The sequence below is a fragment of the Oryctolagus cuniculus genome, chromosome 3, assembly GCF_051225735.1.
Source record: "Oryctolagus cuniculus isolate XC-2025 breed Fujian yellow rabbit chromosome 3, ASM5122573v1, whole genome shotgun sequence".
Classification (NCBI taxonomy): domain Eukaryota; kingdom Metazoa; phylum Chordata; class Mammalia; order Lagomorpha; family Leporidae; genus Oryctolagus; species Oryctolagus cuniculus.
The window spans coordinates 184,562,214-184,577,425 of NC_142869.1; the positions used below are offsets into that span (position 1 = coordinate 184,562,214).

At 60.1% G+C, this 15,212-nt stretch overlaps 1 protein-coding gene across 1 annotated transcript in view; it reads left to right on the top strand.

Annotated features, from left to right (window-relative positions):
• The first annotated feature begins 212 nt into the window (after positions 1-212).
• KIAA1549 (KIAA1549 ortholog) overlaps positions 213-15,212 on the top strand; it is a 146,986-nt gene continuing 131,986 nt past the window's right edge. The window contains exons 1-2 of the mRNA XM_070071444.2: positions 213-217; positions 925-2,033. Of these exons, the coding sequence (XP_069927545.2) occupies positions 213-217; positions 925-2,033 (1,114 nt within the window). The remainder of the gene's footprint in view (positions 218-924; positions 2,034-15,212) is intronic.

Genomic DNA, 15,212 nt, shown 5'->3' on the forward strand with positions numbered 1-15,212 from the left:
GGGCCCCTGCGCCTGTGTGGGAGACCAGGAAGAAGCTTCCTGCTCTTGGTGGTGGATTGGCCCAGCTCCGGCTGTTGCAGCCATCTGGGGAGTGAACCAGCGGATGGAAACCTCTCTCCCTCTGCCTCGGCCTCTCTGTAGCTCTGTCCCCTGCCTTGTGAAAAAAAACAAAAAAACAAAAAAAACCACTGACGCTCTTCTCTGGGGCGCCGATGCTGTAGGTGAGCTCATGAGCCATAATGAGGGCTCACTGGCGCAGGGGAAACGCTAGGCAGATGACGTCATATTTAAACTTCATGTTGGTTTAGTGGAGGAGGCAAAGGATAAACTCAAAACACAGCGGGACGGGAATCACCCCCAGAGCAGTCTGTGGTGGGAGGAGCCCCCGCAGCCAGCGCGCAGGCCGGGCCCTGGGACAAGCAGACTCCACTAACACGCTTCCTTGGGTGTGGGCGCTGGAGATTTGGTACGAAACACCTTGGTTTTTTGTGGGAGAGAGGAAGGAGCAACTTGTAAGACCAGGGGCTGCTTATGATGCGGCACAATAGCAACAAATTAGATCGGCAGACATGCGGGCGGGTGTTGGGGGCAGCAGGGACACTGCTGTTTGCGTAGCCTGCGTCCCGATCAGACTGCCTGGGTTCAAGTCCCGCCTCCGCTTGAGCCGGCTCCAGCTCAGGCACAGCCTGGAGGCTCCCGCACCTGCCCTCCGCCCTCCACGGGACTGAAAGGATGGGGTCCCGGCTCAGCATCAGCAGGCGTCTGGGGAGTGAACCAGGGGTTTGTCCCTCTCTAAGTCTGCCTCTCAAATAAACATTTTTTTGAAGAGACCATAATAGGCAGGAGGAAATTAAAAAAGAAGTGGGTCACCCCTGAGAGCCACCTTTATTCTCCACTCCGTGCTCCTGGGCTCTGACAGTGAAGACTACCCCGTGGTAGCCCGAGGAAGAAGCTCGCCGAGGCCCCACGTCGCCCACCGCGGGCCGCGGTTTCCAGCAGGGAGAGGTCCTGTGCACACACCGCTGGCGCCCTGGCTGGTGCAAGCCCTCCAAGGAGACGCAGCCCCCAGAGCTGCCACTCCCGCCTCGGCGCCGCCCGGTCTTCAGAGGTGGACGCCCGGCACACACTGGGCACCTACCCTACCTCTCCCTCCGCGTCCCCGCCTCCAACGTCCCTCCGACGGCCGCCCGGCCCGGCGGGGGTCTCTGCAGCCGGGCCTCAGTTCCGCTCAGCGGCCGCCCTCTGCAGGCCTCGGGCCCACAGCGCCCCGAGGCTTCCCCGGGACCCGGCGCGGGGGCCGGGCCTCGACGGGAGCCCGGACCGCGCGGGCTGCGCGCGCGCCTCCTCGCCCCCGCACCGCTCGCGGGGCTCTCTGCGCGGGGGCTTTGTCCCCTCGGCTCCCCCGGCGCTTCACCCACACCTGCCGCCCGCCTTCCCGGCGCCGACCCCGCCTGGTCGGCCTGCACGGGGCACGCGCAGGGGCCGCCGGGCTCCGGCTGCGCGCCGGGCCCAGGCCTCCCGCGTCTCCCCGCGCCCGCACTCGGGAGGCGGGTCTTGGGGGAGGGCTGGGCCCGGCCACTCCTGGGCCGCCCGCAGGCAGGCGCCCGGCCGGCCGGGAGGTGGTGCTCGCCTCCCCGCGCCCCGGCCCGCGCGTTGCCGGGCAGCGGCTCCGAGGCTCCGAGGGGGCGGAGCGGCGAGGCCGGCGTGCGGCTGGCGGCCCCTGTCCGCGGTTCCGGCCCCCGGCCCGCCCCCGCCTCGCCGGCCTCGCTCCGCGCCGGTGCGCGGCGCCCCGTCCCCGCCGCAGCCGCAGCGGCCGCCCCTGCCGGGCCTGCGAGCGCCGAGCCGCGAGGCCGGGCCGGGGCGCCGGCCGGGAGTGCCGGGGGCGCGGCGCCGACGCCGAGGCGCGGCCATGGAGGGGGAGCCCCGCGCCGGGGCCGCGCTGTTGCCGGGGCCGAGCGGCCGCCGCCGCCCGGGGCTGCTGCTGCCCGGCCTCTGGCTGCTGCTGCTGGCCCGGCCTGCCTCGTGCGCCCCAGGTAAGCCCCGCCGCGACCCTGTCTGCGCCTCTGTGGCTGATATTTTCGAAACCTTGGCGTTCCCCGCCCATCTTCTTTTATTCTGCACGGCTCCCTCGCCCTGCTTTCTGGAGATGCGTCCCGGTTCTTCCTGGGCCCAGCGAATGCAGGCGCGGCGGACCGTGGCCGGTCCCGCCGAGGGGCTGCACAGCCGCCGAGGGTGAGGGAGCCCGGGGCGGGTCTGGGGCCGCTCCTCAGCGCGCGCCCTCGCCCTGCGAGATGCAGGCGCCGGGCTGGTCATTGTGCATGGCTGTCTGGCTGTGGCTTAGCGAAGGCTTTGGAGCACTGTATTGTCGGCGCGAGGGTCCGCTGGGGGCGTGTGCTTTCCGGCGGTGTGGCCCCCGCGGGCGTGCGTGGGCCTCGCCGGGGTCCCCCAGTGCACCAGGACACAAAGAACGTTCAGGACCATCTCTGGGGAAGCGCCCCGGCCACGGGTCTTTGCAGGGACGCGGCCGGCTAACGGTGTCACTTCTGCAAAGGCGTTCTCAGAACGATGGAGTGTGACAATATTTTGATTCTTGTGTCAGGCTTGAAAGGAGTAAGGGTTGCCTTGGTCTCGGATGCGGTTCGGTGGCTGCTCCCTGCTCCTCCGCGCGGCATGAAGAGGCACGGTTTTGTGCAGAGGCTGTGGGTGGGTTGTGTTGTTGAGGAAATGATTTAATTCGTCCTGCTTCTCTGAAATGCGGATTTGTGCACTCTGGGCCGACACAGTGCAGGCGGGGGCTGCCCCGGCGCTCACACACGCATGACCACTGTGGAGGCAGCAGAGGCAAGGTGGGGTGGAGAGCGAGTGTGCACCGAGCAGAGCCCGAGAGCCCAGAGGGCTGCGGGAAGCAGGGCCAGGGGCCGCCAAGTGGCCTTGGAAGGGGTCCCCAGGAGCTGGCCGTCGGAATTCTAACCGGTGCCACCTAGGGGTTGTACCGTGGGAGCACCGGAAGGACCTCAGGAATCGTGGACTGGGGCCCCTCCTTGGTCAACGAGGACACTGAAGCGGAGGAGTGGCCCTCTGCCCCTGGCCTTGGACGGAGCGCACCTGGAGGCTCCTCCCAGCTTTCCCGCAGGAGCCCCGCGGGGTGCTCGCTTCGCCCCCGCAGCGCCCGAGGTCCAGCCCCGGAGACGAAGTCATCTTGCAGGATGCTCTTGGCTTTGGTCAACAAAGAAAGCGCACCCGATGCCGCGGGATTCACCTGTGTGGACGCAGCGGTCACGCGTGCTTCCGTGTGCCCGGTGCCTCGTGCTATACACGTGATCCCGCGGCCTCCTGAGTCGGGTGCTGCTGCCCTATTTCACAGGTGTGGAGACTGAGGCCTCAGGAGTCGAGCTTGCTTCGGCTCCCTCCAGACTCCGTCCCTGACACCTTCCCCGCCGGAAGGTGGCCATCGGGAGAGGGTAAAGGGGTCGTGGAGAAAGTAAATTCTTCTGTTGATACCTTTGAAACGAAGGGTGGAGCTGTCGGTGCTACTGCTGCCCAACGTGCCTGTGTCCCCCACCCCAGCCCGCATGTCCACGGCAGGGGTGAAGGCACCGCTGTGTCCCTCCTCCTCCTGGAGCTGACATAATGGGAGTGAGATTTCATCGGCTCCCTAATTTGCGTGCTGGGCTGCTGGGGTTTGCCCAGCTCCTTCTGAGGCTGGGTGCAGCGACCAGGAGTGGAGAGGTGGAGGCCAAGACCCCTGTGCTCAGGGCCGTGGCTGCAGCAGGTGGAGGCCCTGGGCGGAGGAGGCTGTGGAGGTGGCCGGGCCGCCCGTGGGGTGCCGGTGCCTGCATCGTGGCTGTGGATCCTGGAAAGGGGTTGCATTTCAGTTGTTCGGCCCACGTGGGCTCTCTGTGCCCCCGAGCCCGCTTGCCCCTCCGCCTGAGTGTTGAATTTTCACCGGAGGAGTGGGGAGTGGAGGGGGCTTTGCCAAACTCTGCCATGCTGGTGAGCAGTGGGGTGGGCGTGTTTGGCCTAGCAGTGCAGACACTGCGTGGGATGCCTGCGTCCCGTGTCAGAGTGCCTGGGCTCAAGTTGCAGCCGCAACCCTGATTCCAGTTCCTTGGTGATGGGCACCCTGGGAGGCAGCAGGTGCCGGTTCAAGGGGTTGCGCTCCTGCACCTGCTACACACATGGTTCCTAATCCCTGGCTTTGGTCCTGCCCAGCCCCAGCCATTGCAGGTGCCCGGGGAGTGAAAACAGCGGCAGGGAGCTGCTCTCTCTGCCTCTCACTGAGGAGTGCAGAGGAAGCAGTGCTAGTCAAAGATGGCGCGTTGGCCCGGGCTGGGTTTCCCAGGTGAGGCCAGGTGCCCTCGGGCTGTCTGAACACTGTCTCCACCCTTTCTCCTCAGCTTCCCGTAATAGAGCCCACCTGCCAGGTGGTCCCCTTATTGCAGCCTGTAGTTAGGTTTCTATGCTGTATTGGTTTCCTGTCTATTCCTATTTCTTTTGGCATTTTTAAGTGTGTGTTTTTAAAACCATTTTTTAAGTTTGGTGTTGACCGTGCACTGTGTGGGAACGACTTGTGGTACTTGGACTCACTTTTGAACACAGTGCTTTAGGAGATCGGCTGCCCACAGGGTAGAAGGAAAGAACCCGGGGCTGGGGCTGCGGCACAGCTGGTTAAAGCCCCAGCCTTCGGCGTCAGCATACCAGGTGGGCGCTGGTTCCAGTACCGACTGCTCCGCTTCCGGTCCCGCTCCCTGCTAATGTGCCTGGGGAGAACAACGAAAGATGGCCTAAGTCCTTGGGCCCCTGCACCCATGTGGGAGACTAGGAAGAAGCTCCTGGCTTTGGATAGGCTCAGCTCCAGCCGTGCAGCCATTTGGGGGGTGGAAGACACCCCCCCCATAACTCTTTCAAATAAACAAAACCAAAATTTTTTTTTTTAAAGGAGAGAACCGTGTCCCTTCACCTGGCTCAGAGGTATATCTTAGGAAACAGAGCTTTGCAGAGAATTTGGAAATTCACCTGTAGTCCCACAGCCTGGCGATAAGGGTTTTGTCTCTTTGTTGTTGAGATTAGAAATGAAAAAGCTTATCAGATTATATGCACAGTAGTATTTACTGCTTTTTACTAGATATGTAACTTAAACATTTCTTTATGCATTAAATATTATTAAAGACAGTTTTCTATCCTAACAAACTATTTAATTATTCTTTTATTTCTAGCTCTTTTGGCTGCTATAAATAAGCTATGATGATTAGCTTTGTGGATGAGGCTTTGTCTTCTTTCTGTGTGTGGGATTTTTTTTTTTTTTTTGACAGGCAGAGTTAGACAGTAAGAGAGACAGAGAGAAAGGTCTTCCTTCTGTTGGTTCACCCTTCAATGGCCGCTATGGCCAGTGCTATGCTGATCTGAAGCCAGGAGCCAGGAGCTTCTCCTGGTCTCCCATGGGGTGCAGGGCCCAAGCACTTGGGCCATCCTCCACCGCACTCCTGGGCCACAGCAGAGAGCTGGACTGGAAGAGGAGCAACCAGGACAGAATCCGGCGCCCCGACCAGGACTAGAACCCGGGGTGCCGGCGCTGCAGGCGGAGGATTAGCCAAGTGAGCCACGGTGCCGGCCGTGTGGTTTTTTTTTTAAATATTTATTTTAATTTATTTGAATGATAAAGTTACAGAGAGAGGCCAAGACAGAGAGAGAGGTCTTTCATCTGCTGGTTCACTCCCCAAATAAATGGCTGCAATGGCTGGAGCTAAGCTGATCCAAAGCCAGGAGCCAGGAGCTTCTTCCGGGTCTCCCACACCACGTGGGTGCAGGGTCCTAAGGACTTGGGCGTCTTCTACTGCTTTGGGATTTTTTTTTTTTTTTTTTTAAGAAGAACGTATTTGAGGAAGGAGGATTGGATTGTGATGAAATGTAAGGCCCATGGCTGGATTCCTGCTTGCTTGTTCAGTGCTGGGTGCCTGGTAGGGGAGTGCTCAGTGTGCTTGCTGAGAGAAGCAAATCTGTGGAAGTTGTGGTGTTGAAGGAAACCCTTGACCTTTATGAGGTTATCTTCCATGAATATTATTTAAAAAAACTCTTGTTAAATGAATTTGTAACATTTTTAAAAAATGATTTTTTATTTATTTGAAAGGCAGAGTTAGAAGGAAAGATAGAGAGAGAGATACCTTCCATCCCTGGTTCACTCCCCAGATGGCTGCAATGGCCAGAGATGGGCTGATCGGAACCCAGGAGCCAGGAGTTTCTTCGGGGTCTCCCACGTGGGTGCAGGGGCCCAAGGGCTTGGGCCATCTTCCACTGCTTTCCCAGGCATATTTGCAGGGAGCTGGATTGGAAGTGGAGCAACCAACACTCAAGGTGGTGGAGTTATCCGCTATGCCACTGTGCCGGCCTCTGTAACATAGTTTTGATTTGCACTTTTTAAATTACTTTAGAGTTGACTTTGTTGTTTCTTACTTTGTGTGCTGTGAATTCTCTCTTTGTCCATGTGTGTGCTGTGGCATGTACATACTTACCTATCATGTGCATTAGAAGGCCAACGACCATTCCCCATCCTTCTCGTGCCCGTGCTCCCAGGGGATTCCCCTTGGCTTTGTGTGCAGTGCTGGAATGCAGAAGTCTACGTTGCTTTGATTAGCAAATCTGCTGTTCTGTTCTCTGAAGTCTTCCCTTGCATTTGTGCTTCTGGCATGTTCCATTCTTATCTTTCTCAATGTGCTCTTTCATTACTGGTCATTTTGGGATGAATATTTGTTTTGCTTTGTGACTGACTGAGCATCCTGTTAACAAAGACCTGGATAAATGTGTTGCAAGCATGGTTGCTGGCTGCCCAGCCTCCGCTTCATTCGTGGGACTCTGGGGGTGGGCACTTGGCCCGGGGGTCCGAACCTGCCCCAGTAGCTGCTCCAGGTTCCTGCTGCTGTGCATCCTGGGAGGCAGCACTGCTGTTCTAGCCACCGGGTCCCTGCCACCCAGAGGGAGTCCAGGAGTGAGCTTCTGGCGCAGACTTCAGCCTTGGCCCGGCCCAGCCTTCGTGGGCATTTGGGAAGTGAACCCGTGCATGGGAGCTGTCTCTCTCTCAAACAAATAAAAAATAGTTTTGATTTGCAGGATGTTCTTTGGCTGGGAGTGAAAGGGCACAGAGGGCAGCATTTTGAAATCCTCACTCCTGGCCTTTGGGAGCAGCTGCGAGAGTCCCTGTCAGGAAATGCTCACTTAAGCCTGCACAGACCCCAGCTGGGGAGTTGTTAGAAGCCCCTGGGGACCTAGCGTGCCCTGGGCGGCGGAGGCAGCTAATTGCTGTCTTGCGATCACGCCAGGTTGGCTTTCCTGGAGAGAAGGTCTGTGTCCTCACTGGTCCCCTGGCTTTCTAAGCTGCAGCCGCCTGCCTTTCATCCCGGCTGGGATCTCTGTCTTGAGCGGGGGCTGCGGGGCTTGTGGAGTGGTGGGGGTGGGGGTGGGGGTGGGGGTGGGGAACAGGGCGGGGCGGGGTGCCGACACCTGGCTCTGCGCATTTCTGCCAGGACTTCCAGGGGCCTGGGACAGGCTCCCTTGTCCTGAGCCTCCTTTCAGGGCAAGCACAGGTTCGTGAGATCAGCGGTGAGTTCCGTCTTAGCTGTATTTCAGGCCCACACCTCGGATGCCTTGGAACACACTTACTGGCAGCAAAGGTCCCGTCTCTGCTGGGTTTTTGTGACTTTTCCTTTGCCTGGTGGAGGTTCTAGAGCAGTGACCTGCCGAGGGCAGCTTACTCTGCCCAGTGCATCCAGTTGTTCTTCAAAACAAAACAAAACAAAACACAACAAAAACCACAACTCCCTCTGTTTCCCTCCTGTGCTCACGTGCAGGACACACCCTTTGCTGTCCTTTGTTCTCATCTCCTTGTCTGCGGTGGGGTAAGGTCCTGCCTGCAGCAGGTGTGTGCTCATCGCTTGCGGGTGCCGCTTCAAGTCCCGGCTGCTCTGCTCTGCTGCCGGTCCAGCTCCCTGCTGAAGCACCTGGGAAACAGCAGAAGACGGCCTTGCACTCCTGGCTTGGGATCGGCACAGCTCTGGCGGTTGTGGCTCTCTGGGGAGGGAACCAGAGGATGGAGGATCGATCGATCTCTCTCTCTCTCTCTCCCTCTACCTCTCTACCTCTCTCTGTAACTCTTTCAAATACATCAAATAAAATCTTGAAAAAATAAAAAAAAGAAAATGCAGAATCCCAGGCCCTTCCCAGCCTTGTCAGTCAGAGTCTGCACTGAGCAGGAGTGCCTGGTGATCGCACACGCACAGCTGGAAGTTGAGAGGCCCCGGGCCAGGAGGAGCTGCCTCCCGATCCAGCCTCGCGGGAGTGAGTCCTGGGGGAACACTGGGGCCCGGGCAGCCGGGGCTAACTCTGGAGCTAATCCAGGTCCCGGGAGACCTGCAGGTGCACCCGCCTCTGGGAGCAGAGCTGTGTGCGTCGTGTCCAGCAGCCTGCTCCGTCCCCAGGCACCGTCGGGATAGCTGGTTCTCCAGACGTCCCAGGTTCATAACTGGATTCCTTGTCAGCGGTTGGCCGGTTAGGAAAATACTGAGATGCAGCCATGTCGCCAGGTGAGCTGCTGCTGCTGCTGTGCTGAGCACCCTCGTCCCTCCCAAGTGCCCCCCATCAGGACGCTCCTGCCCTGCCCCCCTCTCCGGCTTGCCCAAGGCCCAGCATGCACAGCGGCTGCCCCAGGACTCTGCTGCAGTCTTATTGTAAAAGCCTTTCTTACAGGTGTGAGGTGGTTATTATTTTAGATTTTTAAAAAGTATCAATTCTTTAATCAATGAGTAACAGTTCTATACACCTGTGGGGTGCCATGGGCTTCGTCATCGCCTGTGGGTATCATGTAATGGCTGACGGGGAGTCTCTTGTCCCCAATGTGACACTTATGAGGGATGAGAGTGAGCAGTGGGGGGTGAGAGTGAGCAGTGGGGGGTGAGAGCAGTGGGGGGTGAGAGTGAGCAGTAGGGGGGGGAGAGTGAGCAGTGGGGGGAGAGTGAGCAGTGGGGGGTGAGAGTGAGCAGTGGGGGGAGAGTGAGCAGTGGGGAGGGAGAGTGAGCAGTTGGGGGGAGAGTGAGCAGTGGGGGGAGAGTGAGCAGTTGGGGGGGAGAGTGAGCAGTGGGGGGAGAGTGAGCAGTGGGGGAGAGTGAGCAGTGGCGGGAGAGTGAGCAGTGGGGGAGTGTGAGCAGTGGCGGGAGAGTGAGCAGTGGGGGGAGAGTGAGCAGTGGGGGGAGAGTGAGCAGTGGGGAGGGAGAGTGAGCAGTGGGGGGAGAGTGAGCAGTGGGGGAGAGTGAGCAGTGGCGGGAGAGTGAGCAGTGGGGGAGTGTGAGCAGTGGGGGAGAGTGAGCAGTGGGGGAGGGAGAGTGAGCAGTGGGGGAGAGTGAGCAGTGGGGGAGGGAGAGTGAGCAGTGGGGGAGAGTGAGCAGTGGGGGGAGAGTGAGCAGTGGGGGGGAGAGTGAGCAGTTGGGGGGAGCGTGAGCAGTGGGGGGAGAGTGAGCAGTGGGGGGAGAGTGAGCAGTGGGGGGAGCGTGAGCAGTGGTGGGAGAGTGAGCAGTGGGGGGAGAGTGAGCAGTGGGGGAGAGTGAGCAGTGGGGGGGAGAGTGAGCGGTGGGGGGAGAGTGAGCGGTGGGGGGGAGTCAGCAGTGGGGGGAGAGTGAGCAGTGGGGGAGAGTGAGCGGTGGGGGGAGAGTGAGCAGTGGGGGAGAGTGAGCAGTGAGGGAGGAGAGTGAGCGGTGGGGGGAGAGTGAGCAGTGGGGGGGAGAGTGAGCTGTGGGGGGGAGAGTGAGCAGTGGGGGGTGAGAGTGAGCGGTGGGGGAGAGTGAGCTGTGGGGGGAGAGTGAGCTGTGGGGGGAGAGTGAGCAGTAGGGGGAGAGTGAGCTGTGGGGGGGTGAGCAGTGGGGGAGGAAAGTGAGCAGTGGGGGAGAGTGAGCAGTGGGGGAGGAGAGTGAGCAGTGGGGGAGAGTGAGCAGTGGGGGGGAGAGTGAGCGGGGGGGGGGGATAAGCCATGGGGGTGAGAGGTGGAGTCCGTGGCCTCAGGTCTATGTCTCCCTGGTGATTACTGACTCTGTGGTATTTGTCACCCACGTGTTGGCCTCTGTGTGTGGCCTGTTCTTGGCAGTGCTGCTCCTCTGCTGTGTTGAGTGGCCCTTAGGTTAGGTTTGAGTTATCCCGGTAATCTGGCGGTGGTGTGGCACTGATGGGCATTATAAGAGCATGTTATAGACTTGATCAAGAAAGCATGCAGAAATGGTAGTTGGGAAATTGAGGGAGAGTAGAAGTGACAGGTGGATAACTGACCAAAATGGGGCGGTTCGTGTGGGCAGACAGGCCCCTGTACGAAGGGTTGGGTGAAGGCGCTGCCGGAGACTGATGGGTGGGAGTGAAGTCTGAGTGGTGCAGGCTCTGTGCGTGCCAGGCGCATGCCAGGTGTTTGTCATGCAACATCTGACATCTGGCAGAGCCGGGCGGAGTGGAGGGAGCCAGAGGTGGCCTGGAGCGGCAGTGTGGAGGCTGGCTGGGCGGGCAGGAAGTGAACAGGGTGTGGCGCAGCGGGAGAGGCTGGGAGGGAGGGGGGTCTGGTGCCTTAGGAAGCAGGCGGGGCAGCACTGGGTGCACCGGTCACTGGGGTTCAAGGTTTCCGAGGTGGCTGGCTCCCTAGGGTAGGCGGCAGGCACGCGCCGGTTGCTGAGTGTGAGTGAGGGCTTTTGGGTGAATAATCTCTACACTTCCTGGGAGCTTGGCACCAGGTCGTGGGTGGCTGGAGTGGCGTGAGAGGAGGGGCGTTCCCTGGGGTGTGCCCACTTTCTGTGCCGTCACCACTGCCGCTGTCCTTGCCAGGCTGCCACCGTCTCCTCTCCCGATGTCTGGGTTGGCCTCCACCCGTGTTCTTGCTCTGGTCAGTTTGTCTTCCGCCTTCAGCGGGTCTTGCTCGAGAGCCTGGTGGCTCCCTGGTTTTCGTCATACTCCAGGCCAGAGCAAGGCCTGTGCTCAGTCCCAGGTTTGGGGCAGGGTGCGGGGGTCTGAGGAAAGGGACACAGTAGGTGCAGAACTTGCACAGCGTAGGTGCTGCAAGGGGCCAGCAAGGTCTTTGTGCCGTGAAAGCCCTGCCCTGTCCCTCGGCAGCTGGCGGGGCCGGGCCAAGCCCCAGCCCCAGCCCCTCCAAGGCCCGATGCCGGCTGCTCTGGACGGGCCGTGTTTGTTCAGTGAGGGGATGGCGAGGGGCGTGGTGAGGTACAGGCCTCCTGCACGGGTGAGGAAGTAGGAATAAGCCGGTATGCGGCGGGGTGGGAGGAGACAGGTATCGCTGGGAGGGGAGGACGAGGGACCCCCGGTGAAGTCTCGGGTTGGGGGTGGGGCGCAAGGGAGAAAGGGAGCTGGTTCTGGGGACAGGTGCACCGGCGGGTGTGGGGTGTCGGTGGAGGGGCAGGTGAGGAAGGCACTGGCGGTCTGAGAAAATGCGGTGGTTTCCGGAGGAGAGTGAAGGCAGGCCAGGCCGCCAGAGGGCCAGTCTTGGGAGCAGGCAGAGGCTCTGGGTGGGAAGTGAGCAGGCGACAGGGCTCCTGGCTCGTGGAAGGCGGCGATGCTCGGATGGGCCCGGCTCCCGGTGCTCAGCCGGGTGTGCAAGGCTGCGGAGGCATTCGGGAACCCACCTGGCCGCGTTGTTCCCTCGTCTGCTGTTTGGGCCTGTGGAAGGAAGCCTTCGTCACTGAGCGTTTGGGGTGCTGGGATTAACTTTGGAGCCAGCCAGTCTGGAGGGCTGCCCTGAACTGCTGGGTAAACACTGCTGGGGGAGCCTCCCGCAAAACAACCACCTTTCCCAGCAGCTGTGAGGGCCCCGGGCACAGCCCCCCCGGACAGGTGCGTGGGGGTTGTGGTGGCTCCTCCCAGTGTGGGCCCCAGGCCTTGTGCAAGTTCACATGCTCAGGCCCCACCTTTTACCGCCTCCAGGTGACTCGGTGCACGCTGGCCTAGGCCGCTTCTCACCAGGCTGGGTGCATTTCAGAATTTTTGGTTGTTGCCTAATTAGTGGGAAGTCATTGATTTGTTAAAATCCAAGTGGGCTGGGAAGAATGGGGCCAGGAGCCAGCAGGGTGAGGGATGTGCCAGGGCCGATCTTGTCACAGGAGACAGGGCCGCCCACCAGGGCTTAGACAGGCACCTGCAGGTAGTCTGCACAGACGGATGGGTGAGCCGTGTCGGCCTGAGGAGGAGGAGACACCCTGACGCGTGCTATGGCCTACAGAAGCCACGCTGGAGGGCTGTGTGAGTTATGGACAGGGAGCGCGTGGGCCGTTACATGAAGCCCCTGTATGTAGTCTGCTCAGATGGATGGGTGAGCCGTGTCAGCCTGAGGAGGACACCCTGACGTATGCTGCAGCACGCTGAAGCCACGCTCGAGGGCTGTCTGAGTTAAGGACAGGTGCTGCGTGGGCCGTTACATGAAGCCCCTGTATGTAGTCTGCACAGATGGGTGGGTGAGCCGTGTCGGCCTGAGGAGGACACCCTGACGCATGCTGCAGCACGCTGAAGCCACGCTCGAGGGCTGTCTGAGTTAAGGACTGGTACCGTGTGGGCCCCTGCAGTCACAGACAGGAAGTAGGAGGCGGCCGCAGGGTCTGCTGTGGGAGGCATCGGGGAGCTCCTTACTGGGCAGTTTCAGGTTTGCAAAGTGCAGGGGTGAGGAGAGTGGTGCGCACCAGCGTGAAGCACTTACCACTGTGAGCCTGTGGCCCAGAAGTGTCCTGCCCTCCCTCCCTGCCCCCTTCTTCCTTTTCATTGTTTCTTTTTTTTTTTTTTTTTTTTTTTTTGACAGGCAGAGTGGACAGTGAGAGAGAGACAGAGAGAAAGGGTTTCCTTTTGCCGTTGGTTCACCCTCCAATGGCAGCTGCGGCCGGCACGCTGCGCTGATCCGAAGCCAGGAGCCAGGTGCTTCTCCTGGTCTCCCATGGGGTACAGGGTCCAAGCACTTGGGCCATCCTCCACTGCACTCCTGGGCCACAGCAGAGAGCTGGCCTGGAAGAGGGGCAACCGGGACAGAATCCGGTGCCCCGACCGGGACTAGAACCCGGTGTGCCAGCGCCGCAAGCTGGAGGATTAGCCTACTGAGCCGCGGCGCCGGTTTCATTGTTTCTTAAACACACTTTAAAAAAAATTAAAAATCGATTTATTTATTTATTTGAAAGGCAGAGTTACAGAGAGAGGGACAGATGGAGACAGAGAGAAAGGTTGGACTTCCACCTGCTGATTCACGCACCCAAATGGCCACAATGGCCAGGGACAGGCCAGGTTGAAGCCGGGACCTTGAACTCCATCCAGGTCTCCCGTGTGAGTGACAGGGGTCCAAGGATTTGGAGTCATCTTCCACTGATTTCCCAGGAGCATCAGCAGGAAGCTGGGTTGGAAGTGGAGCAGCCAGGAGTGGAACCCATGCTTATATGGGATGTCAGTGTACCAGGCAGCGGCTTAACCTGCTGTGCCATGACACTGGCCCCAACTTGCTTTAAAAAACAACTGTGCTGGGGCTGGCCCCGCGGCGTAGCGGGTGGAGCTGCCTGTAGTGCCGTCATCCCATATGGTCACTGGTTTGAGTCCTGGCTGCTCTACTTCCAATCCAGCTCTCTGCTATGGCCTGGGAAAGCGATGGACGATGGCCCAAGGCCTTGGGCCCCTGCACCCATGTGGGAGACCCGGAGGAGGCTCCTGGCTCTGGCTTCGGATCGGTGGAACTCCGGCTGTTGCGGCTGATTGGGGAGTGAACCAGCGATGGAAGTCAGTCTCTCTCTCTCTCTCTCTCTCTCTCTCTCTCTCTCTCTCTCTCTCTGCCTCTCCTCTCTCTGTGTAACTCTGACTTTAAACAAACAAACTGTGGTGGGGTGGGAACTAGCTGGTGGCACAGCGAGGCTGCATGGTCCCAGCGTTGGGAGCCCCAGTGGTCTGGTGAGGGCAGGGGCACACGCACAGGGCTTCTTGGGAGCCAGGGCAGCTGAGCCACGTCACAGGGTGGGACGGAGGGGCGTTTGTGCAGCCGGCAGAGGCCGGATCTGGATGGGGACCTGGTTTCTTCCTGATCAGGAACACGATGTGCTCACTGCGTGCGTTAGGACGTGCTGTTCCCTCTGCCTCGGACATTCTTATCTCAGACTTCATCTGTGCCTGACTCCCCTTCTGCTCAGGTATCCGGCTTTCCAAACCCCACCTCGAGCAGCGGCAGCCGCCTCCTACACCTGCCTGCTTGGCCCCGCTTTTATCAGATAGGAGTCCACCTTTTTTTTTTTTTTTTTTTTTTTTTTTAATTCTGTTTTATTTCATCTACTTGAAAGGCAGAGTGACAGAGGCAGACGGGGTTTCACATCTGCTGGTTCACTTCCCAGACGCCTCCAGCAGCTGGCGCTGGGCCGTGTGCAGCCCCTCGAGCCTGGACCTCCAGCAGCCAGCACTGGGCCATGCGCAGCCCGAGCCTGGACCTCATGTTTCTCTCAGACGGGTGGCGGGGACTCGAGCACTTGGGCCTTCACCTGCTGCCATAGCCGTGTGCATTAGCAGGAAGCTGGAGTCAGGAGCAGGGACGGGACTCGAACTGTGCACTCTGATGGGAGGTGCAGGAGCCCCAGGCAGCGTGTTAGCCACCGCAGCAGGTGACCCCCTCAGCATCAGCATAAGTACCTCCCTTTGCCCCGTCCCCGCGGGGGCCCGTAAGGCCGCCAGGCCAGACTGCGTGCGATTTGCTCAGTGCTGGTGTGTTCAGGCAGCGCCCACCCCGCAGGGAGCAGAGCTGGCTGTGCGCTGTGCTGCTGGGTGGTGGGTGCCTCAGCTCTGCTGAGGGATTGCATTTTCCTGTGCGTGGCCGGGAGGCCTTGCTGAGAAGGTGGATGCGTGAGTTCGTGTGGACTGCCGTAGCCAAGTACTGCAGACTGGGTGGATTCAACAAGAGACGCGTGCTGGCTGTAGTCCCGGAGTCGGGGGCCATCACGGTGTCAGCGTGGCCGTGTTCCCTCGGAGGGCGCCGAGGAAGGGTCTGTTTACTCCAGGCCTCCCTCCTAGCTGCTGGTGGCTCTTGCCTTGCGGCAGCCTGGCTACAGTATTTAAAACTTGATTTGTGGCCGGCGCCGCGGCTCACTAGGCTAATCCTCTGCCTTGCGGCGCCGGCACACCAGGCTCTAGTCCCGGTCGGGGTACCGGATTCTGTCCCGGTTGCCCCTCTTCCAAGC